The 23,263-nt window shown below is 43.0% G+C and overlaps 4 protein-coding genes across 6 annotated transcripts in view; all 4 read right to left on the minus strand.

Moving 5' to 3' along the window:
* Nucleotides 1-3,844: 3,844 nt before the first annotated feature.
* LOC146492339 (dynein axonemal heavy chain 5-like) lies at nucleotides 3,845-11,012 on the minus strand. The gene is made up of 4 exons (XM_085151098.1): nucleotides 10,828-11,012; nucleotides 10,447-10,612; nucleotides 9,624-9,729; nucleotides 3,845-9,376 (listed from the first exon to the last, which is right to left on the minus strand). Exons 1-4 carry the CDS (start codon nucleotides 10,910-10,912, stop codon nucleotides 9,248-9,250), a joined length of 486 nt encoding a protein of 161 aa, XP_085007224.1. The 5' UTR covers nucleotides 10,913-11,012; the 3' UTR covers nucleotides 3,845-9,247.
* Nucleotides 11,013-11,443: 431 nt separating this feature from the next.
* On the minus strand, nucleotides 11,444-17,335 carry LOC146492340 (dynein axonemal heavy chain 5-like). 2 transcript variants are annotated; one of them, XM_085151100.1, is made up of 5 exons: nucleotides 15,218-17,335; nucleotides 15,076-15,150; nucleotides 14,870-14,959; nucleotides 11,948-12,019; nucleotides 11,444-11,822 (listed from the first exon to the last, which is right to left on the minus strand). In XM_085151100.1, the coding sequence occupies exons 1-5, from the start codon at nucleotides 15,287-15,289 to the stop codon at nucleotides 11,661-11,663; spliced, it is 471 nt and encodes a 156-aa protein (XP_085007226.1). In that variant the 5' UTR covers nucleotides 15,290-17,335; the 3' UTR covers nucleotides 11,444-11,660. The 2 variants fall into 2 exon arrangements, with proteins under 2 accessions (XP_085007226.1, XP_085007227.1); XM_085151101.1 differs by lacking the exons at nucleotides 11,444-11,822; nucleotides 11,948-12,019 and adding an exon at nucleotides 12,026-14,462.
* Nucleotides 15,297-18,418, minus strand: LOC146492341 (uncharacterized). Its single transcript, XM_085151319.1, has 3 exons — nucleotides 17,825-18,418; nucleotides 17,358-17,458; nucleotides 15,297-15,401 (listed from the first exon to the last, which is right to left on the minus strand). Exons 1-3 carry the CDS (start codon nucleotides 18,048-18,050, stop codon nucleotides 15,297-15,299), a joined length of 432 nt encoding a protein of 143 aa, XP_085007445.1. The 5' UTR covers nucleotides 18,051-18,418.
* A 2,444-nt stretch (nucleotides 18,419-20,862) lies between these two features.
* LOC146492342 (ribonuclease inhibitor-like) overlaps nucleotides 20,863-23,263 on the minus strand; it is a 58,307-nt gene continuing 55,906 nt past the window's right edge. The window contains exons 12-13 of one of the 2 annotated variants that reach the window (XM_085150978.1): nucleotides 22,011-22,191; nucleotides 20,863-21,333 (exon numbers count right to left, since the gene is read on the minus strand). In XM_085150978.1, the coding sequence (XP_085007104.1) occupies nucleotides 21,178-21,333; nucleotides 22,011-22,191 (337 nt within the window). In that variant the 3' untranslated portion in view covers nucleotides 20,863-21,177. Of the gene's footprint in view, nucleotides 21,340-22,010; nucleotides 22,192-23,263 lie in introns of both variants that reach the window. The other variant, XM_085150979.1, reaches the window with a different exon arrangement.

Here is a 23,263-nt window from a genome sequence, read left to right on the forward strand (position 1 = left end):
CAGAGGCAGTGGGACCAGTTCACAAAATTTGTTATATTCTCTTTGAGAACAGTTTAGACAATATTTTTCTGAAAAGTCTGGGTAACTTAGAATTACACCGTTATCATCCAACAAATCTGTTATGAATATAATCTTTTTGTTCAAATCAGTCACTCTTGAAAATTGATTTTTGATTAAGTGTTATTACCCTATTATTCCATAAGGTTGAATTATGGGGAGAAGTTGTGGGTAAATCTCATTTTCCCAAAAATGCACAGTCTGTTTTGGAAAGTTTGATATCTTTATGGGGATTTTATTTACCGCAAAATCACATTTCAAAATAAAGTCTAATCCTGTATACTATTTTATTAAACAAGGATCATAGGATGTGGAGCTAAGTAGAGTCTGGCTGTGACAGACAAGATTTTAACCATTTAATTCTAAGGGTGCTATCCATAAATTCTAATTCTGGAGTTTTGATACCACCTTTATTGTATTCCTTCACAAGCTGATATCTTTATATGTAATGGGTTTTATTCGTCCACAAAAATTCGAAAATAACTGTGTTAGCCTTATTAATGCTTTTAGAGGAGATATATAGAGAGTGACAAGGATAAATCAATTTGGAGATGCCTTCAGCTTTAGATAGGATGTTTCTGCCAAAAAAAGCGAGGTCTCTGCTTAACCAGTGGCTAAGTGATTTCTTCATCTCGATGATACAGTTAGAAATATTGGTGTCTTTTCTGCTAATTGGGTTTTTTAGATATTATCAGCCCTATATATTTAACTTTAGATTCAACTCTAACCAAAGCTATTGAGGAGTCAGAGCTTGTATGAATCGGGAGAAGTTCACATTTTTTGATACTGAGAGATAAACGAGAAGCTTTAGTTTTCTCTACCATGTATTTATCTTTAAAAAACATAGATGTATCATCTGTGAATTGACTTATTTTGAAGTCTTTATTAAAAATTGATATTCCTTGTATGTCGTTAGAATTTTTGATTAATAGTGTTAACAACTGAGTTGCCAATATAAAAAGCTTAGGGGAAACAGGACATAATTGCCAAATTCCCTGTTGCACCTTGAATCCATTCCTTGATTCAAGGAAGCTAAAATATTGTTAAGTAATGCGGCTGCTTCACTTAGGCTACAAGCACAGCCGTCCCCAACCCCAAGGTCCTGGACCAGTACCGGTCTGTGAGTCGTTTGGTACCGGGTCGCAAGAGTTGAGGCTTGAGTTTGAAATTCATGGTTTTCATGGTATTTATCTTTTTTTTTTATTTTTATATTGTTTACGTGGCACAAAAAAGGTTGTGAACTGCTGTACTAGCAGGTTGCTGAGTAGACATCCTTGTAGTGTTTTGAAATATACCACTTTTTCCATCAGTTTCCTTGTCAGGAAACAACTTCCTGTTCAGCGGAAATGCCTCTGGTTTCAGTGGAGTGCGTGAGTGCATTTCAGTAGTGTGTGTGAGAGCGTTTCAGTAGTGTGTGTGAGAGCTAAAATTTCAGTAGTGTGTGTGAGAGCTAAAATTTCAGTAGTGTGTGTGAGAGCGTTTCAGTAGTGTGTGTGAGAGCGTTTCAGTTGTGTGTGTGAGAGCGTTTCAGTAGTGTGTGTGAGAGCATTTCAGTAGTGTGTGTGAGAGCGTTTCAGTTGTGTGTGTGAGAGCGTTTCAGTAGTGTGTGTGAGAGCGTTTCAGTAGTGTGTGTGAGAGCTAAAATTTCAGTAGTGTGTGTGAGAGCTAAAATTTCAGTAGTGTGTGTGAGAGCTAAAATTTCAGTAGTGTGTGTGAGAGCGTTTCAGTAGTGTGTGTGAGAGCGTTTCAGTAGTGTGTGTGAGAGCTAAAATTTCAGTAGTGTGTGTGAGAGCGTTTCAGTAGTGTGTGTGAGAGCGTTTCAGTAGTGTGTGTGAGAGCGTTTCAGTAGTGTGTGTGAGAGCTAAAATTTCAGTTGTGTGTGTGAGAGCGTTTCAGTAGTGTGTGTGAGAGCATTTCAGTAGTGTGTGTGAGAGCGTTTCAGTAGTGTGTGTGAGAGCTAAAATTTCAGTAGTGTGTGTGAGAGCTAAAATTTCAGTAGTGTGTGTGAGAGCGTTTCAGTAGTGTGTGTGAGAGCGTTTCAGTAGTGTGTGTGAGAGCTAAAATTTCAGTAGTGTGTGTGAGAGCGTTTCAGTAGTGTGTGTGAGAGCGTTTCAGTAGTGTGTGTGAGAGCGTTTCAGTAGTGTGTGTGAGAGCGTTTCAGTAGTGTGTGTGAGAGCTAAAATTTCAGTTGTGTGTGTGAGAGCGTTTCAGTAGTGTGTGTGAGAGCATTTCAGTAGTGTGTGTGAGAGCGTTTCAGTAGTGTGTGTGAGAGCTAAAATTTCAGTAGTGTGTGTGAGAGTGTTTCAGTAGTGTGTGTGAGAGCTAAAATTTCAGTTGTGTGTGTGAGAGCGTTTCAGTAGTGTGTGTGAGAGCTAAAATTTCAGTAGTGTGTGTGAGAGCTAAAATTTCAGTAGTGTGTGTGAGAGCGTTTCAGTAGTGTGTGTGAGAGCGTTTCAGTAGTGTGTGTGAGAGCGTTTCAGTAGTGTGTGTGAGAGCGTTTCAGTAGTGTGTGTGAGAGCTAAAATTTCAGTTGTGTGTGTGAGAGCGTTTCAGTAGTGTGTGTGAGAGCATTTCAGTAGTGTGTGTGAGAGCGTTTCAGTAGTGTGTGTGAGAGCTAAAATTTCAGTAGTGTGTGTGAGAGTGTTTCAGTAGTGTGTGTGAGAGCTAAAATTTCAGTTGTGTGTGTGAGAGCGTTTCAGTAGTGTGTGTGAGAGCGTTTCAGTAGTGTGTGTGAAAGCGTTTCAGTAATAATGTCCCTTACGGCACCTCATAGTGAGGCGCCCAGTTGTTCTCCTCAGCAGAAAGCTTCAGGACAGAGAGTCTAGATACTCCACCGTGGAAAAGGAGTGTCTGGCTATGAAGTGGGCAGTGGAGTCACTGTCACTTATTTTGTCATTTGTTGTGGAAGTTTTCCATTTAAATAAACACATTTAAACAAATAAAAGTAAACTGCAATAAATGACAGGTTGCAATAAAATAAACTACTACCTCTTTTAAATAACAGGAAAACAAACCATCTCTATGCTGTAATTATTTTACATGTAGTTATTTTGTTGTATTTTTTTACTCTGTAAGATTATTAAACACTACTATCAATAATAGGGCTGTGCGATATGACCAAAATCTCATATCATAAGACATCTATCGTCCGATAACGATATAAATCACAAAAATGCAGGGGTGATTTTAGCCTATTTTTGGGTGCTTCAGCAAAATGAATCAAAGCACCTCCTACACACACTACTAAAAATATAAAAAGCATACAGTACTTGGTTGAGACGTAACACTTTAACAACAAAAGTATAGATAACCTCCCCCCTCCCAAAATGGTTTGTTCCAGCTCTCCCCTGCTCTGGCTCTAGCGCGCTTTCTGCCAGAGCGATGGTGGCTGAGACGCAGCGGAGCGGAGGTGGAAGTGCCTGGCTTAAAACAGGAAGTGTTGGCTGCATTTAACCTTCAGTTACTCTTTATATAGTTAGGTAGGAGTCAGACCATGTTTCTTTTTAGCTGAAAAGCATTACACCAGGTAACCTGCAGTGTTGGAAACATGTTTTCCGACGATGTTTGCTACCCTACAATCCGTCCTGCTCTGTAGTAAAATCAGACATTTGACCGTCCTGTTGCTCCCATTGAAATGTATACAGCCTGTTTAAAATCTAAAACTTATAATTGTCCGTAGCCTGCTGTTGTTACCACTGTCCTGTTTGAAATGGATACTAACTAGCTAACTGACTGAATGCCCATTAACCTTATAACTCATGTTGTGTGTGTGTGTGTGTGTGTGTGTGTGTGTGTGTGTGTGTGTGTGTACAGAGAGACAGCCAGGTTCATAATGGATATGAGGAAGTTTTTTCAAAAAAAGGAGCCACATTCAGGTAAAAGTGTAAAATCAAATGATCCGTGAATCAAGAATAATGTTGGATCAGTGTTTCAATGTTTATCTTTTATTAGATGTTCGTGTGGTTTGGTTATTTGCCTTTTGGTTGAAAGTACACTGAGAGAGGACTTTTTGTTAGTGATCTTAATATTATTTTTTATATTAATTTAATTTTTCATCTAATTGAATCTATTTGTGTATGATTGTCAGTCCAAAGAGGGAGAGAGGAAAGAGGGAACGTGAGGAGAAAGTACAAGGTCAGGAAGAAGCAGGTAAGAAAACAGACAGGGAACAGTGACAGGCACAACAGAAACTGTTAAACTGACAAAGAGAAAAAACCTGATTTTACTCACAATCTGGAAGTTGTGTCCTCCCTATATTAAAGCTGCTAAACAGAATCTGCAAAACAAACTGGGTTGAAACATTTTGAGCCTCTTTAACAACATTCCAACATAACATTATCATTGATCGGGGAGATTAAAATTAATGAGATATTTTTATGTGGTTCAGCCACAACTCTACTAAAACCTCAGCCAGTAATAGGTCGGCCAACTTTTGGACCGTCCAGTTGTCTGTATGACTGCCGCAGTACGTACATCACATTTGCACACTATCAGAAAGAGCCAAACAGCCCTGGTGGAGTGAGGAGCTGTAAAGAGAAGCAGATGCTCTGTTTATATTCTAAACATGTTTTAAGCTTGTTTCAAAGATTCTGTACTGCAGCTTTAAATGTTTTCCAAAAGCACACATACACTTATCAGTGTTTCTCAAACTTTTTACAGTGTGGACCACCTGATAAAAATGTCAAGCTCTCCCAAGGACCACTATGAAAGCATGAAACTCATAAATCTAACAACACAAAATTAGTATCTGCAGTAAAGATGTTTTCATGCATTGTATACATTCTGCCACAGGCAAAGTTGCCTCCATTTTTATATTCTTTTTTTAATATTTTGTAATAATTTATTCTGTTTCAGGAGTGTTTTTTATGTATCTGTATTATATTATACAAACACATTAAAAGTGAATCTCTGTCCAAAAAATGCACTCAGTTTACTTCTTACTCACTATGAGCATCATTCATTATTCTCCTCCAGTAATTAAGGTTAGGATATGTATTTTTTTATTCCAATCCATTCTTCTTTTGCAGCATTTAAATAAACTTTATCAGATTTGATGGTTTTGTTACAGACTTTTCAAAAAAGTGTTTTGCTTTTCTTTCACAAATGTGGGATTAAATTGTTAAAATGTACAAAACAGTGATGTCATGTTTTGTGACGAGGACCCAGGCACAGAGAGACTTGATGAATTTAAGAATCTTATGATTTAATAAAGAAATTTGCAGACTTGCACAGAGATGGTAAAATTATGATGACTGATAAAGGAGACGAAGACGACAGACGATGAGGACAGGGAGGATGCAGGGACCGACAGAGACGGGGAAGAAGTCTCATTGTGACGAGTAAAGTGTATCTTGGCTGGCTGGGCAGCTCTCTGGGTGCTCAGCCCCCCCAAAGCTCTGATCCTAGAATCGCTCCTGCAAAAATGTAACATTTTCTGTAAATTCTGTGAATCTTGGGCAGCTCGACTTGCGTGAAGTGTTTCCAGCTGGGCGTCGTGTAGCTGGAGTCGAGTGTTTTAATTGAAACGATACATTTTTAGACATAAGTTGTAACGGCGCCGTTTTCTTTGTGAGTATTTATTCCACGGCGTGCTGCGGGGAAAAGCCTGTTCTAACGTTTGAGTCTAAGCTTTATTTTTTGCTTCTCATCCGTAAACACTCTGCATCTTTCATGTGATTCAGTTTATTTTGAAAAGTCTCAACAGGATCTTGAGCTTTATTGTGAAAGGTTTATGTGGAAAATAAACAAGCGGACACGCAAAGGTTTTACCGTCGTTGTTGCTAACGACAACGCATAAAAACAGGCGCTTGTCCGTCCGTAGTGTGGTTATATTAAATATAAGAGAAAGAGAACTTTAAGAAATGAATATAGCCGCTACAGTGACATCAAAACATGAACAAATGTTGCTGTAAACAGTTTATTCTGCGACACCACGAAACAAACGATAGCGTAAAATGAAACGATAGATGTTTTTATATCGTCATCCGATACATATCGTTATATCGAACAGTCCTAATCAATACAGTTTTCAAAAAATGCTTCTCTGTGCAGAATCGGTTTAAAAACATAAACAGCTGTTGATGCTGCTTGTCCGTGATTTGGACATCATATTTTCTTCTTTGGCTTGGAAGGAAGTTGGTTTGGAAACATATTTGGCGATGCTTCATCTTCTGCTTTGCAACTGTGTGGGATTTAAAAACCTGTCCATGATGCTGGCAGTGTCCAAGCATGTTGTTGTTTTTAAGTTCATATCCCCCCTGCAACGGCTCTGAAAACATGTGTTCTAACAGCAGCAGTACTGAGCTCAGTCTCAGAGAGATGCAGATGCAGTTTGCATGTAACTACACGCAGCCTTCCTCTTTCTCTCGCACCTCTCTCCCTCCTTCTTGTGGAGCAGCTCTCTCTCTCTCTCTCTGGTACACAACTGCACGCACACACGCGCACACACACAACAGAAGAAAGGAGAACTGGAAAGCCGAAGACTTGTTCGGACCGGACTGACTAGATTCCCAAGCGGTGACGTGGTGGATATTCATCATCATTTGCCCTCCTGTCCACCTTTGATAGTTTACACTCATTCTCTTGTGCCCTTATTTGCCTTTACACCACATAAAGGGGGGGGGGGGGGGGGATTAATTTGATGCTACAAGTGCCTAAAGCAGGTGCCCGAGAGGATCACATATGGAGAATGATGTATGGCCACATCTGCGCATCTCGTTTAGTAGCAGCCTTGGATGAATAGACTGTTGTGTTGCTTTAAGAGGCCCCATAGGCAGATTAGCTCTTCTAGTCCAAGACAAAGCTCAGATTATAGAGGCAGTGCCATTTCACCTCCTCTGAACACCCACAGTCCCGCACAACTCCTACAGATTAAGCTGTGATGAAGCTCCACGGTGATGATGATGATGCTCCTGTGCGCACACTCTCCAAAAGGTTTATCGACCCAAAGTGACCCACAGGAACATTTTATTACTAACAGTCATGGAGGTCATGCTGAGCAGGGAGGGGATGATACGGATCAATAGCACTGTAGTGTAACATGGGTAAAAAAAAGCCATGAGGGGAGATCAGGTAGAGAACATGAAGGTCCAGTCACACTAAATGGATTCATTTTTACCAACAAGTGCTTTAAAGAGAGCTCCTGCTCGGCACAAACACCTGTGTGCCTTCAGAGACTCAACTTCCATCAAATATTTGTTTTTTAATGAAGGCACAAGTGCATAGGCAGCAGTCTGTGTTCAGAAAAACCCAAAACATTTGATTCAAATTTAGAACAAAAACACCACAGTGGGAGGGAAACAGAGAAACTGGCTTCTTTTTTCCACTATAACTGTGTTTACAGGCCGTTCCAGTCTTTATCTGTCTCACACACTCGACCAAATAACAAACACAAAATAAAAAAAGAACATCTCACAGAAATAAATACAGAAATAATCCAAAAGTAGCTATATTAGTAGTGAAACAAACAAGAAAAGCATTTAAAAACCAAACGTGTAAAATCAGTCAGTGCGTGATTACATTGCTCCGCCCATCAAAAAGTGACCTGTGTGAATATCAGCATCTCATTTATAGGACTGATGAATGTTGGTTGGAACATTTGTAGTCCAATCATACTTCACAGACATCTTTAATCCTTCACTGAGTCAGGCTGTTGTTCTCACAAGCCTCAAACTCTCCACCATCATTCCTGTGCTGAAGTAGTCGTGTCCCTCCTGCATGAAGGACGACTGTCCGGTCCCACTCACCTCCATCATTATGAAGAGCTTTGAACAGTTCGTCATGCATCAAATCAAAACTTCCCTCCAACCTGGATCCATGTCAGTCACATACCGCTCAAACCGCTCGACCGATGATGCCATTTCAACTGCCCTCTTATTCAGCCCTCACACATCTGGACACTCATACGTTAGAATGATGTTCACAGACTTCAGCGTTCAACACCATCTTTCCCCAGCAACTCGTTCACAAACTGGATCTGCTGGGCATCAGCACCTCGCTGTGTAACTGGCTGCTGGATGTCCTGAGAGGAAGACGGCAGACAGGTCGGCAGCAACACCTCCAGCACAAGAACACTGAACACAGGCTCCCCAAGGATGTGTGTCGAGCCCCTTCTCTTCACTCTGCCTCTCATTTCTTATCATTTTCAGTGTTTTAAAAGGTGAAGTGTTCAAAAGAACAACAGCACCTGATCTCTGCTGAGCTGTTAAAGAGCTCTTCTTTTAGGATGTGATGATAAGACAGCACACAAACTTACAATTACATGATAATAACACATTTGTAATACACAACATTTGGCTTGTAATTGGTGACATCTGTAACACCACATTTGTGATTGAGACCTTTTGAGGTCAACATGGTGACTGAGGACAACGGGTCCTGCAGAGTCAGTAGTTTCTATTCAGCTGTTTTGTTTTTCATGTCTTCTCCTCCATCATCAGTTATCAGGAGAGCAGACAGTCAAAGTGCAAGAATTCAAAGAAACACAGAGATTCTCCTTACAGAGCAGACACAGCACAGATGTTTCCTTCATCGTCCTTCTCACTCATTTCAGCTTCTTTTCATTTCTGTCACTGACACCAAGTAAAGCCGCCCTCTTCCTCTGAGCACCAGCTTTTCTATTATTACAAAGAAGAAGAAACCATTAAAACACCAAAGCACAAACACACTGTGGAGCCTTTTTTGTTTTCTTAACACACTTTGACAGAAACTGAAAGCACAAAGCTGCTCCACAAACACAGGATTAAGAAAAGAAGAAGATTTCTGTCAGGAAGCATATCTGGAATAATATTCAGGCCCAATCTGACACACAGACCATAATAATAAAAGTGGAGAATGATCAGAATCATTTCAGAATTTACAAATAAATCAAGATTCAGTTTTGGCAGCAGAGCACAGGGATGCACATGAGACTGAAAATCAAGTCTTCTGTATCTTTGTAAGTCCTGTGACTGTCTGGCAGTCGGTGACCTTCACCTCTGATGAAAAACTGAAATGAGATCTTTTCTCAGCTGATTTTAAAAAAGAAATGTGAGTAATGATCCAATCAATCATTGTTATTGTTGGCCAATACTGTGAAGACCAAACTAGGATTCACGTAAACACTGAGATTCAAAGTATAATTCAATGATTATTGTCATACAGGCTAAATGACAGATAGTATTTTTCTATTTTGTATCGTATGTTATTCTGTTTATCTGATTCTATTGTTTCCCCTTGAAATCTCCTCCAGTTTGCGCTGATCCAGGACGTCACAGGTCTTGGATTCAGTTGTGGAGACGATGGTCTGGTAGCGAACACAGATCTTCTCCACGCCCTCCACCTGAAACACACCTGAGCTCAGTTTGAATCCGTCTCATTTCTGGAAAATAGACTTTTGACACGATTAATAAATAATAAAAGGAGGAAATACATTTATACAAAATCATTACAAATGTCCATTCATCACTGTAGCTTTGCATCGACTTTAATTTGACCGTTTTTATATTATAAATGTCTTATTCTAATTATTATTGTGCATTGATGAATATCTGATGGAGTCACTTGTTTCTAATCTGACAATCATCCACCTTCATGCTCTGCAGAGCAGCCAGGCTCTCCAGCGTGGACGCCATGTCGGCCATCTTCTCCAGACGGCGGCAGAAAGAGTCAAACTTCCCGAAGATGTAGTTCTCACTGAAAACACGCACACACGTGTGTAAAGGTTAGCGTGACGCTGCTGACACGCTCTGACTCAGAGTCAGTTACTGATCAGCTGAAGTCAAACTGTCTGTTCTCAGGGTTTTCTCTCAGTTTGTCTCTGATGCTGTGGAAGCTTCACTGATACACACACACACACACACACACACACACACACACACACACACACACACACACACACACACACACACACACACACACACAGTGTTGATGTTGTACTTGCACATAAACCTCTACATTGGACTCTGATGTGTCGCGCCATACCTGCCACCTACTGGTCAGCCAGTGTAAGTGCACAAAACATTTCTTCAAACCAAGATGGAAAAATACATGTTTAAAAAAATGAAGTTCAAAAATCTTTTTTCATCCCTAAAGATGAATAAAAATACTAAAGAATAAATCCTGATTGATGTCGTCATAATTCCTGCATGAAAGGGTTAAAAACTATTCTACAAACAAACAAACACGTGAATATTTTGGAACATTTCAACTTTAAAGAGCAGAAAGAGAAAGAACAGAAAGTTATATTGTGTAAAAGTGGTTTTGTCCTGAAGTCTCAGAGTGGAGACTAAACTGTTGCAGGTCTGAGGAGCTTCTGTCCACAGACGTCAGATCATGTTTGATAAACTGAGTTTAAAGTGAAACCTGTAAATGCTGACGCTACAGGAGATCCAGCTGAGAGGACGCGTCTACCTGTTGAAGGTCACCGTGCGGCTCTTCCAGAGCTCCGGCTCGGCCGACGGCCCGACGTCGTCGGCCTCTTTCCTCATCTGCTCGCTCTCCGTCAGCACCTGCTTGATTTGATTGGTCCACAGGGTCGACACCTCCTCCAGACGCTCCACCAGCTCACTGTTATTGGCTGAGAGCGAAACACACGAGTTCCTCTAAACACACGTGAACACGGACTCATTATTTCAAAGAAGCCATCGTCTCAGGTCAGATGCTTCCTTCAGCTTCCACAGATAAACTGGTTTGATTTAGCTGAGAGTTGATTTTTAAAGCTTTAAATGATGTTTCCTGTATTTCCAACAGTCTTATTGTTTGTGTGAGATGTGAACAGCTTGAGCTTCATACCTGCTGCTCTGTAGTCTGCAGGGCTGCTCAGCTGGCTGATGGCGTCAGGAAGCTCCACGTGCTGCAGCTGCAACTTTCTCTCCATGTTCAGTCGGGCTGAGCTCAGATTACTGACAAACTGATCCACCGAGGACAGGAAGGACCGGACGTGTGGACACGAGGCGCCGTCCTGCACAGAGCCCCACGACTGGGTACAGGGTCAAAGTTCAGCAATAACAACAAAGGTTCATGTGTTTCCTGTTTCACTTTTTACCTTATTCACAGCCAAAAGCATCAGGAGGAGCACTGCACACAAATCAGACTTTTCATGGATCATTATGTAACAGCTGCTCTACAGTCAAAGCCCACAAAGAGAAACCAGCAGGTACAGATAAGCCCAAGGTGTGGCCTCCAGTAACACTGTGAGGAACCTTGGAGTCATGTTTGACCAGGACATGTCCTTCAACGCACATATTAAACACATATGTAAGACTGCTTTCTTCCATTTGTGCAACATCTCTAAAGTTAGAAATATCCTGTCTCAGAGTGACGCTGAAAAACTAGTTCCTGCATTTATTACTTCCAGGCTGGACGACTGTAATTCATTATTATCAGGAAGTCCTAAAAACTCCCTGAAAAGCCTTCAGTTGATCCAAAATGCTGCAGCAAGAGTCCTGACAGGGACTAGAAACAGCAGATTTCTCCTACACTGGCTTCTCTTCACAGGATTGACCCCTCATGGCTGCCCCTCCCTGCCCCTTTCTTTGCTTTCAGTCTCTTCCTGTTTAAAGAGAGTTCTTCCTTCCCACCATCAACAAAGTCTTCATATATGGCGTCATGTGATCACTGGAAGCTTAAAACATCTCCCTTTTTGTGCTCAGTGAAAGCCTGAATGGATGGAGGTGTTTTACCTGCTGTGACCTGAGAGCAGGTAACATGATGTGAGTCAGCAGAGTTTCCAGACTGTACAGGACGCCGCCGCCGCCGCTGCAGTCCAACACGCCAAAGTTCACTTCCTGGAAACATCAGGTTGCACGAGAAGATCAGAATGATTGGCTGCATCCATGTCACAGTCAACCAATGAGGTCTGTGCAGTTTGTTAAATTTGCAGGTGAGGAGGTGACCCAGACCAGTTACTGACCTGCTGCACGTTAGCGGTGGTTATGGCCTTCTCAGTGGTTCTCAGGAAGAACAGACATTTCCCCAGTAAAGGCTGGAAATACAGAACGTGATGGAGTTCAGGTTCCTTTAACGTGACGCAGACAGAGCACTTCCTCTGCACTCTGTCACCAAAGTTCACCATGCAAAGGAAAACCTTTCATGGGCTTTAAAGACGGGGTGGTTGGAGAGCTCTGCAGGCTGCTCGTTACCAGTGATGGGAGTAACGCCGCTACTTTTTTCAGTAAAGAGTAATCTAATTACTATTCCTATCGTTACAACGCCGTTACAGTTACTAACAAGAAAATGTGGGGCGGTCCGTTACTATGTTTCAAACAGACGGTTGAAGCTGTGTTCAGCTTCCAGCAGCTTATATCAGCTGCAGGAAGTAGCTGTAAGTAATCTGGGCGCTGCAGCTTTAAGCAGCTGTGCTCCCGCAGACAGACCATCACTTTTTGGCACAACAGCTGGAGCTCAGGGGGCAAAACAATCGCATGAGTGCTGCTGTTTGACTGAGGAAGAATAAAGGAGTCGTGGTAAGACAATCACATGACCACTTACAGACAAAGCAACAAGGTGATATATACCAGTTTATAAACTGTGTTGATAGGCCAGTAAAACCAGAGTCATGATAAACAATATATACGCGTGTTTGTTCCTCAATAGTTTCATGTTTCCTGTCTAAGGACAGCAGCGAGCACTCTCTGCTTATGAGCTGCTGTCAGACCTGCAGGTATCAGGCTGTGATCTTCTCCTTTATACTGGACACTAATTATTATTTTGCAGTGGCTCAAATAATTTGTGTGGCGTCTTATTGAAGAACAGCTGATTGTTCTGGAAATAGTTTAATGTTATTAAAAAAAGGGTAAAAGGTAAATGGCTGCAAATAACTTTGTTGTTTGCAAAACTTGTGTGTATAATTTTCAAATTTATATTTACATTTAAAGTTATGAAAATGATTCATTAAACATGTTCGTGGTTGTTACAGTAAAAAATATAACTTTTTTGTTTTCTGTCTGATTTTAGATCAATTGTGTTAATACAGTTTGTCAAAATGAAAACATAACTGCAGATTCAGACACGTGAGGTTGTGCTGAAAAGAATGAGACCAAACAAGGCAAAGTAAATAATTTTTAAAGGTAAATGTAGAGGAAACATCAACAGTTGTCACGGCTGGGGCAGCAGTCGTGTGGTGGAATGAATGAGGACCCGAGATGCAGACGGCGGTGGAGATGCGAGTGGAGATTTATTTACAGTGAAAATAACAAAGGTGAGGGAAGAAGCGAACATCAAGCTAAACTGGGAAAAACTAACAGACAAAGCAGAAAACATGAGGGCAGCAGGGAAACACAGAGATGACACGAAGAAGGCAGAGAGACGTGGAGACACACCGATGGACACGGAGACACACAGAGTGATGCAGACGACGCCAACACAGGCAGACACACACTATAAATACACACGAGGTAATGAGGGGATGACACACAGGAGGGGAGCACAGCTGAACCACAAGACGAGACACAAACCTTCAAAGTAAAACAGGAAACACACAGACTGTTTTACAACACAAGGACACGAACAGAGCACAGAGGACAGACACAGGCAGGGCTGAGAAAACACGGAAGCACTAAACATAAGAACCAAACCCTAAGAACTAAAACAAAATCAGAATAAACACCAAACACAAGATGAAACCAAAAGGAAACACAAAACGCTGCGACCCAGGACCCTGACAAAAGGAGTTCACAATGGCCAATTATACCCTGGAGCCCAGAGGGTACTTTTAAAGTAACACAATAGTTACTTTTCCTAGTAATTAATTACATCTAGAACCTTGTCACTCAGTTACTAAGTTACTTTTTTGAAGAAGTAATTAGTAACTATAATTAGTTACTATTTGAAAGTAACTTGCCCAACACTGGATATGAGCGAGTTTCCCAGCTGATGCAAACTGGAAAGCTTCTCCTGTTTGAAGTGGATCTATTCAGCTTTTATTTCCTGATCATTTTAAGCATCAACAAAGTTTCTAAAAACAAGCAACAGTTTGTCATCATTCATAAACTCTGACGTCACAGGAGTGTTTTTATTCCTGTCCCATGTTTGAAAGTTTCTGCATATCAGAGCTGCCAACACGGCACCGACTCAGGCTGGAACTGACTTTAAATCCTTCATCATTCATGATCCTGTTAAAACCACATCCAGGGGAAATGTTATTAGCATGTAGCCTTTAGCTCATGTTCTGATTGCTGCTCCTCCATGTTTGTAGTCCTTTTTCTGTGAATAAGTGTTTGTGGAGCTTTGAGCTCCTCAGACTTCGGCCTCTCGACCTCCTGATGTTCAGCCTGCAGCTGTCAGTCATCCAGTGTTTGCTCAAAGACTTTAATCACCTCGTTAACCAAACAAAGCAGCACAGTTTGATCCATGGAAACACAAACACGCTCAGGCTCATCATCTCTGAACAGGACAATGATGAATCGTAGGCTCGGGATTGTTTGGAGCTTAAAGAGAAATCAGATACATCAGAACACAAAAACCCCGAGAGGTGGATCAATGTGACGTCACACACCTGAGCTCTGAGTCCTCGAGTCTGATCCAGGCTCGTGCTTTAAGACACGTTTCTGTGTAACCCTCAGCTCAGGTGTGTTCAGGACATTTGCTTGGAAGAAGCCGTCTGTGGATAAATCCTGCTCTCCACCTCAGCTGTCAGGTTTATCCAGAGAACGGCCGTCCTGACTTCCAGCAGCCCCACAGTCCTCGTTTCTAATAAACTGGCATCACTGAAATGAACTGTCTGCCTCGCTGTTCAATAATCTGCTCTTTGCCAATTTCCCAGCAGAACCTTCCACTCATATCAGCATTTTTCTGTGATTCTCACATTAACTAAACATAAAAAGCTGAAGCCAACCTCAGAGTTCCCCGTAGTGAGGAAGAGTTTCCTCTGAGCCACAGCTGAGTTTGATGCGTCCACAAAGGAAGACTGACGGGAGGACAGACTCTGGGAGAAAGGCAGATATTAAAAGATATGAATACAAAGTACGGTGCAACAAACCGCAGATTATGAAGAGCGGTTAGACCTTCATGTGTCAGTCATTGAAATGTGATCAAAGTTACCTGTTTGACATCCTGATAGAAGAAAATCAGCTTCTTGGATCCGTTTGCAGCAAAGAATTCATGGATCAGACTGAACTGGAAGAATCAGACATTAATGACTCAAAGGTTCAACTCTGAGGAAGGATCACGTCTCTGAACTTACTCTGTCATCAGAGACAATGGCGTCTTCCACCGCCGCCTCCTCCAGGCTGCCGGCGTCTGCCAGCCTGCTCATCAGGTATTTATGTCATGCATCCAGAGCTGCCCGCCGTTCCTCCTTCACGCCTCTCGCCTGTTTGGCTACTTCTCTCCTCATTGGACAGCAGCATCGTCCTTTTACCAGACACCTGGAGAAACATCAGCTCAGTCTACAGACGCAGAGACCAGTGAGAGCTTGGCCCAAACATCTGCAGGTTTCTGAGGACCACGTTTGACCCTGACTGGAGGCATCGATTCTGAGTGTGACTGCCTAAACTGAGCTACTGTCCCCCCTCCACTGAGACGTTCTCCTGTGATGTGTCATGGGGGGAAGTGTTCCTCACGGTTGGACTCGTGAGAAGTTCAGTCAGTTTATTCAAACTTTAAAAAGACGCATTTTCAGTCTCTGGATTTCAGCAGAAACAAATGTGAACACAGCACTTTTTGATTGAGTATAAAAGGATGAAAGAGTCAGTGATTAGTAACATTGTTGCTGACTGATGCTGTTGTAGAGCTGTCTTTGGATCCTCACGTTCCTGGAAGCCTTCCCTGGATTGCTCATATATCATTAACTTGTTTGTGTTCAGTAGAATCAGGTGTTGTGGATGCAGGTCGTAGCTGTGTGAGGCCTGTACAGTCAGCGCTGTGTGAGCGCTGTGTAACGTTAGCTTAGACTTCTTTCTGTTGTTATCATCCTTCAGGTTAATGTTGTTTTCATTATGCATCACAGGAAGTGTGGGTGGCTGTTAGCCTCACAGCTCATGGAGAGTTGCTGCTGCTCTGCCTCCTTTTTGATGTTTCTGCTCTTTGTGGCTTTGTGTTACTTTGTGTCGTGTCTGAAACAAAGTGAGTCCATGTTACTAACTGTAGTCGGCTCTCTGTCTCATGCACAGCTGACTGTTGTCTGAATGAAAGTATTTTTATACTTTGTGTAATCTGTTGGGTCTTTGAGCCCTTTTTAAACAGCATATGAGCCATATGTATGTGTGTATATGAAAGGTTGTTTGTAATACATCAAATTGTTGCTTATTCTAGAGCTGTTGCTGTGCCTGATTGGTCGACTCGCTCTAAACTGAAGGTTGACTTGATTATTTTGGTTTTTTACATTTTGTCAATAAACCAACTTCTTTATGATTTGAACGGCGTCTCTGACGTGTCACAGGCCTGTCAGCTTTCTTGGTGATTGGTATAGTTTTGAGCTTCATGCTCTGGCTGTTGTTGGGTTTTCCTCTTTCATATTAAAGCTTTTGTCCTACATTTGGCTCTAAAGTCTAATTCTAATCCCAGCACTGTGTCTGGGTGTGTGATGGTTGTTTTCCCTGCTCTTTCTCATGAAACAGTCACAACATTCTCAGTCCAACTTTCACTCTTTGCTGCGTTTGCTGCAGCTGCAGTGAACATGGTGCCGTTTGCCTTTAAGAAAGTTGTGCACAAAGGCTTTTTCTCTAGCAGACAGCTGTGTGGCTAAAAGTCAGATCACCTCCTCCCATCATTTTTTACCACCTCAGTCACACTGGACTGAAACAAGAGTGAAACTAGGAAGAATCAGAGTTTGTCCAGTGACTGCACTGATTTTCTTCATATTCACAAACTGATTCTAAGTAGTTGCATCAGCCAGCTAATCACCCGGACACTGAGCGTCCAACACGCTCCCTGAAGGGAAACGATTACATCCTCCAAACAATCACAATCTGTCTCTGAATGACTGGAATTATTCTCTGATTTGTGAATAACTGGAATTTATCAATGCAGACACGTTGCCAACATGATGAAGTCAGTCTGAGTCGCATCTCTTTGGCTAACTTAACTCAAGTGGTTGCCGACTATTCTGGTTATATTCCCATATAACAGCAGGGTTGCTGAGCACCTCTGTCACTCTGCACTTATGTTCCCAGTTCTCTTTTGTGGAGGAATTTTCCAGGAATTCCTGGGACCAGCTTTCCATGAGAGACCCGATCAGGAGCGACTGTCCTGGACACTCCCAGCATCACAGGGACTCACAAACCCGTCTACCACAGTGAGAAGACTGATGGTCACAGGCCCACATGGAGCTTTAGATCACACGTGTGCACTTCCTGTGGTCACTGCTGGAACTCTAGACTCACCGAGGGGCCAGTGGTTGGTGAGGCAGCAGCAGCTGAAGTCATGTGACTAATGGCTCTCAGGTTCTGTCCTCCTATTGGCCGGTGTCCTTCACCTGTCACACCTGGTCAAGAAAGAGTGAGAATGTTCAGAGCTTTAATGGAAAAGAATATTATTCCATATAAAAGGCCTCTAACAAGTATTGTAGTGTTCATCAGGATGAAGTCCATCATGAACACTTCAGAGTGGTTCAGACAGTCGGTGGTTTCATCCACAGAGCCTCCAGTCTGCATATCAAAGTATCCTGAGGAATGACAGTGAACCCCGAGTTCCCCTCATTACATTCATGTGTGTGACTGTGAGGAAAAGCTGATTGTATGAACGTGTGTGAGCGAGTGAATGAGGCTTGTATCAGAGTGGAGATAATGTCAGCGGCACAAGCTGGACGCTGCCAGGTGTCACATGTGAATCTGTGCATCAGTGTCTGCACCTTTGTGGAGGTGAAGCTCAGGAGGTTTGGATTTGTTCAAAGCTCTGTCTGCTCCATCTTTCTTTCCCTCAGGCCTCTCCAGATCAGGAAGGAGGTCCTGTTCTCCTTCTCCCTCCTGGATTTCTGGATCCAGGGAAGGATCAAAGTCTCTCAGCCCAGCATCAGAGCTTCTGGCTGGGGGAGGACTGGAAGTTTCAGCTGGAGGCTGAGAGCCTGGATCTGCCATCTGAGTCACAATTCAAATATTCTCAGTAATCTCAAAAAGCAACAGAAAGCTGCCATTTTCATGACCAGTGGCTTATCCAGCAGTTTGATTCATGTCAGCAGCATTTAGTTTGTAACTGCTGACTCACCTCTGGCTGTATCCTGCTCTCAGGGTCACAGTGGACACTGTACCTTTGACCGAAGCTGCAAAGACAGTCAGCAGGGGTCTGGATGCATTCAGCACCACGTCCTTGTTGGGCAGACACCTTCAGTGACAGGACAGTTTATTATGCTGCTAACGTTAATAAGTCTGTTCACCTGTAGAGCTCATTTAAACACATCAGCTGTAGAACATCATGTGTCATGGCGTGTCCAAATTCACAGGCTGCATCCTCCCTGAGGACCCGGCCTTCAAGGTCTACGTGGGCCGGGTCCTCCAAAGGTCGGGTAGGCGGGAAGTGAGCGGCTGTGACGGTCTGGCCTTCAGATCCGCGTCACCGCTGTCTCGGTGGAGTTTAATAAACTCAGCCGTCTGCTCCTTGCTATCTCAAATATAACAGGACACTGGAGTAAACTCTCGACCGTCTCACACTTCTGTTTAATCAGTTTTCTGTTTGACGTTTATTCAGCTGTGTGAAAACTGTAACTTCAGCCAAACCAAACACACAACACTGAAAAAGCCAAACGATAACATTTTCACGTTATCTAAGTGACTTATATATCATGTTTAAACCTGAATAGCCAAAGGCCGTGGGGGTCCGAAAACGATGTGCCGGGAGTCCGCTGTTCTCGCCGGCTCTAATGACCCTCGACCTCCCGGTTAGCCATCAAGATGGTGGGTAACAGACGTCTCCAAAAACGTCAGAGCACTTTTGCAAATATGTGATATCTTGACAAACCGAGCAGATATTTGAAGTTTACACTCCTACATTCTCAAACAGGAGCCCCAGCAGAGATGGATGGCTGGCGCGGCTCTCCGGAGCCCCCAGTCAGAGCAGATGCAGGGCCAGCAGGTGTGGAGACCCCTGGCTGAGGCAGCTGAAGCTGTGGGTGGCAGTCAGTCAGCTCAGGATGCCTTTTGGGCTGCAGCAGCATAAAATCCTCAGCAGGCTGGGTAAGCTTGCGTGAGCTCTCTGTGGAGGCTGTTGCAGCTGAGATGACTCACCCGAGCGGTGCAAACTTAGTTACCTTCAAGGCTCCAGAGTCAGCTGAGGTCAGCAGCTCAGCCTCTGGGGAGGCCCTGGGGAGGTTACAATCCCTGGAACAGCCAGGTCTCTACAACCAGAAACAGTCTTTGCATGTGCAGCTTCAGAACCAGACTTGAAGTTCCAGTTAGTGTCCGATGTCCCAGAAACACTCAGGTGCTCACTGAGCAATCTCTTGAGGCCAACACTCAGAAAATCAAACAGTCTTTGGCTGAGCCTTTGTGGGAACATTTATCGTCTGTGCTGGAAAGGTGGAAACATCTGGGAGATGCAGCCTTAACACACTGGGTTTCACAAGTCCTTGGAGGCAGCTCACTAAACTCAGGGATGCAGACAAAATCAGCACTTGCAGGAACACAATGTGCCCTCTCACAATGAGCTTGGAAGCAGAAACTGAGTTTTCCTCACTGACTGTTTTAGACAGTATTGTGGGAGCAACACAAAAAGCAGCTTCAGCTGGAAACACACAGTTTAGTGTCTTTGCTGCTCGCTTTAAGTCACAATAAACAGAAAACTCATTGTGTCTCATGTCAGAATCAAATCACTCATATACAGGAAAGGAAGAGGCGGAGCTTATTTCCTGCAGGGAGAGGTTAGCAGTCTGTGTCTTTCTCATTTCTGACTCCTAAAGAGCTGAAAAACACAGGCTGTTATTGGCTGGCTGACACTGGGATTAATGTCCTTGAAGCCAGCAGTCTTTAATGTCCAGGTTCAGAACGGGCAGGTGAAAAACAGTCCTTTATGTTCTCTGATGTTCAATAAACTGTCCTGATTACTGAGGGAGCAGAGAAAGTGTCTCCATCACTCACCACAGCTGGATGCTCTGAAATCCTGGAATCCAGCTGTGGAGAGGAGCGCCGGCGGCGTGGACGCAGTTTAGTAATCAGGGAACGGGAGACAGGAGGGAAACACAGCTGGGACCAATTACACACACGAGACAGGAAACAGTAACACAGGACTGTCAAAGTAAAACAGGAAATATAACACAGAGTCCAAAGTAAGGAGACGTGGGACACAGTGAAGACACAGAAACAGAAACCAGAACTATAATCACAAAACAAACTCAGAAACATAAAGAGTGAATCAGCTGATTCAGTGTTTGTGACAAAAACATTGGATCCTGGTTAATAAGTTTTGTTTGTTTCTGTATTATTTTGTGTATCGTTCTTATGAGCTGTTGTTTTTTCAGTGAAATATTATTTAATTGTTTTAAGCTTTTTGTTGACTTTGAAGTGCTTAAGTTGATATTTTTGAACATTTAATTTGTTCGATTATTGTCGAGTCGATAAAACTGTCAAACGCACAGCTGCTTCCAGCATGGCCGGAGGAGAGGTGGCCGAGCAGATGCACAACACACACAGCTCACAGGTTTGCATTTCTATATATTGCAGATGTTGCAGAAATTGACAGTAAAGAAGTCAGAGATCCAGCGCTGTCTCCTGCCCCTTATTTATACACCACAACACAACGACAGGCGTAACTCACACAAACGGGTAACATGAGGCTCAGATGCTTTGGACATGTTCACATATACTGGACACAGAATGATGAAGATGGAGCTGCAGGAAGGAGGAAAAGAGGAAAAACACAGAAAAGATTCACAGATGTGGTGAAAAAGGACACGACAGGTTCTGTTTGTTAGTTTGGTTTTTCTTTATTTGGTAAAGATTCAGAAATAAAGAGAAGATCACATGTTTGAATATTATATTAATGTTCTGTAATTACAACAAGTTGTAAAGTCTTTCCAGAGTGAGACAGAGACTGTGCAGAGACTGTAGAAGGACAGAGCAGCAGCAGAGCAGTCCAGATACACTGATGATCCTCTGTCAGATCCAGAGGGACACACAGGGGTGATGCTGGACTCTACATTGTGTCTGACAGTGGAGCTGTTCTCAGAGCAGTTCACTCTGCAGCACTGACAGTCATCTGCACTTCATTCCTCTGTCAGTCACTGCTGGATGAAGCTCTCCTCTCCACCTCCCAGTAACATGGCCCAGTCAGAGCGTCTCTACACACAAGCTGCTGCTGCTTCAACCTCTCTGGATCATCAGGACACAGCTGCTCCTCTCTCAGCACACACACCGTCATGTTTACAGCCACCTCCACCTGCAGAGAGAAGGAGGAAGAGCAGAGGAGATAAACGAGTGTTTCCAGAGACTCTTCATCAGCTGTCAGTCAGTGATGCAGCACATCCAGTATAAAGAGCAGCAGGGACTTCAGTGCTGGGACTGTACTAGGACTCATTGTTGCTTCACTTTTTCTAATCTTTGGATTTTTATTGAAGTTGCTGAAAATGTTTTTCCCTCCTAGTTTGAGTTTGGACTTTCATTCATTAGAAGAACCTTGGTGTGTCCACTCTGAGCTCTGTAGGAACCCCAACAACAAGCCCAACAATCCAGATGGACGGTTCCAGCTGTTAACTGGAGGAATTCCATCCAAACATCTGCTCTCACTAAATTCTTCCTCACCTACAGACTGTGTTCTTCACTGCTTTAAACTTGGAAATCAATGCAGTCATTGGTCTGCGTGCTGCTTTGTTCAGAGAGCTGATTGGCTGTTGACAGTGTTTGATCAGAGCGTGCCAGCTGTTACTATGGTGACCATAAAGGTGAGAAACAGGAAGTGTTTGTGTCCAATCCTGAAGCCTGTCACCGTTCTCCTCTCACAGCTTCACTGAGAAGCTGCAGCTTTACAGGAAACACTGGATCTTTGTTTCATACTGACTGTGTTTAGTACAATACTGCTGACAGCACCACCCACTCACTACATCACTCTACTGACCTCAGAGTCTCCAGTCTGTAGTCTGGACTCTGCTGAAGATCAGGCAGATGCTTCACTCCTGGAACCTGCAGGTTGAAGTTCCTGCTCAGGTCCAGCTCTCTCAGATGGGAGGGGTTGGACTTCAGTGCTGCTGCCAGATAATCACAGCTGATCTTTGACAAACCACAGTACTTCAATCTGTATAAAGAATGAAAGATGTAAGTTTATTAGACAAAGTGCTTGAAATCATTCAGTGTTTCATCATCTGTTCAAAGCTGAAGAAGGTTCAGAATGTAGAAGTTTAGAAAATGGAAACTCCAAACAGCTGAAGCCAACGGGAAGCAGCTTCAAACAGGAAACTGTGCAGAGTTTCAGACTATATGTCCTGATGCAGCCAGTTGGATTTTGGATATTTGAATCTCTGTTCTGTGACTAAGTCCTTGAATCATTTCTTCCAGTTGGTCCAACAAGACAGACTAAGTATTGGACATGTGTTGTGGCTCCATTAGGGGAGCTTCTAAATGTGATGTGATGGCCCCTCTGGGTCTGTCAGGTCACAGCACTGAAGAGAGCTCAAACTGGGCACACAGTTGTTCCAGTCTGGACCAAAGACTCTATACTGGGACTGAGGGACTGCTTTGGCTGCACCCACTGGGACTTTTTAAAGGCTCATGTTCTCACTTAGATCATCGATTTCTACTGACATTTCTTTCTGGGAAAAATGGGGATTACTTTGGAAACAGGAAGTATTTTCCCCAATAAGCAGCCCTGGATTAGTAAATCACTCCAACATGTTCTCAGGCAGAAGAAGCTGTCTTGTTATGAGGGAGAGAAGAAAAAGATTGAGGCACAGAAACTTGTTGAAAGAGAGATAAAGCAGCTAAAATCAGGTGTAAAAGTAAAGCAGAGGATGAGCTGAATAAAGGACACTCAAGGCTGGCTTGGAAAGGAATGAAGTCCATGGTGGGGATGCAGAACAAGGAGCAAAGATGAATGTGATGCTGAATCAGCAGAAGACTTGGACTCATTTGATTCCAGCTTTGATATCATTGATTTCAATGAAGAGCTTTGTGATTGTAGCAAAGGGCTGGTAGCTCTGAGAGTCCCACTGATGAGGTGTTTGTGTGGAAATCTCTTAGTGGGACCAAAGAGAGAAAAAGCCCTGGTCCTGATGCTGTGGGAGGGAAATGATTGAAGTGTGCTGTGAGGAACTGACTGGGAGATTTTCACACATTTTCCAGTCCTCCTTGGAACAACAGGAAGTTCCCAG

This window comes from Neolamprologus multifasciatus, chromosome 23, assembly GCF_963576455.1.
Source record: "Neolamprologus multifasciatus chromosome 23, fNeoMul1.2, whole genome shotgun sequence".
NCBI lineage: Eukaryota > Metazoa > Chordata > Actinopteri > Cichliformes > Cichlidae > Neolamprologus > Neolamprologus multifasciatus.

What these genes read in the sequence shown, in the direction of transcription:
- LOC146492341 (XM_085151319.1), bottom strand. Translation starts at nt 18,050, where the DNA reads ATGGCAGATCCAGGCTCTCAGCCTCCAGCTGAAACTTCCAGTCCTCCC. An exon ending in TGAGCTTCACCTCCACAAAG is followed by an intron (nt 17,459 to 17,824) that starts GTGCAGACACTG and finishes TTTCTTGACCAG; the next exon opens with GTGTGACAGGTGAAGGACAC. An exon ending in CACCAACCACTGGCCCCTCG is followed by an intron (nt 15,402 to 17,357) that starts GTGAGTCTAGAG and finishes ATGTTTCTCCAG; the next exon opens with GTGTCTGGTAAAAGGACGAT.
- LOC146492339 (XM_085151098.1), bottom strand. Translation starts at nt 10,912, where the DNA reads ATGGAGAGAAAGTTGCAGCTGCAGCACGTGGAGCTTCCTGACGCCATC. An exon ending in TGCAGACTACAGAGCAGCAG is followed by an intron (nt 10,613 to 10,827) that starts GTATGAAGCTCA and finishes TTTCGCTCTCAG; the next exon opens with CCAATAACAGTGAGCTGGTG. An exon ending in CTGCTCTGCAGAGCATGAAG is followed by an intron (nt 9,377 to 9,623) that starts GTGGATGATTGT and finishes GGTGTGTTTCAG; the next exon opens with GTGGAGGGCGTGGAGAAGAT.
- LOC146492340 (XM_085151100.1), bottom strand. Translation starts at nt 15,289, where the DNA reads ATGAGCAGGCTGGCAGACGCCGGCAGCCTGGAGGAGGCGGCGGTGGAA. An exon ending in CCATTGTCTCTGATGACAGA is followed by an intron (nt 15,151 to 15,217) that starts GTAAGTTCAGAG and finishes TGATTCTTCCAG; the next exon opens with TTCAGTCTGATCCATGAATT. An exon ending in CCACCGCTAACGTGCAGCAG is followed by an intron (nt 11,823 to 11,947) that starts GTCAGTAACTGG and finishes TGATGTTTCCAG; the next exon opens with GAAGTGAACTTTGGCGTGTT.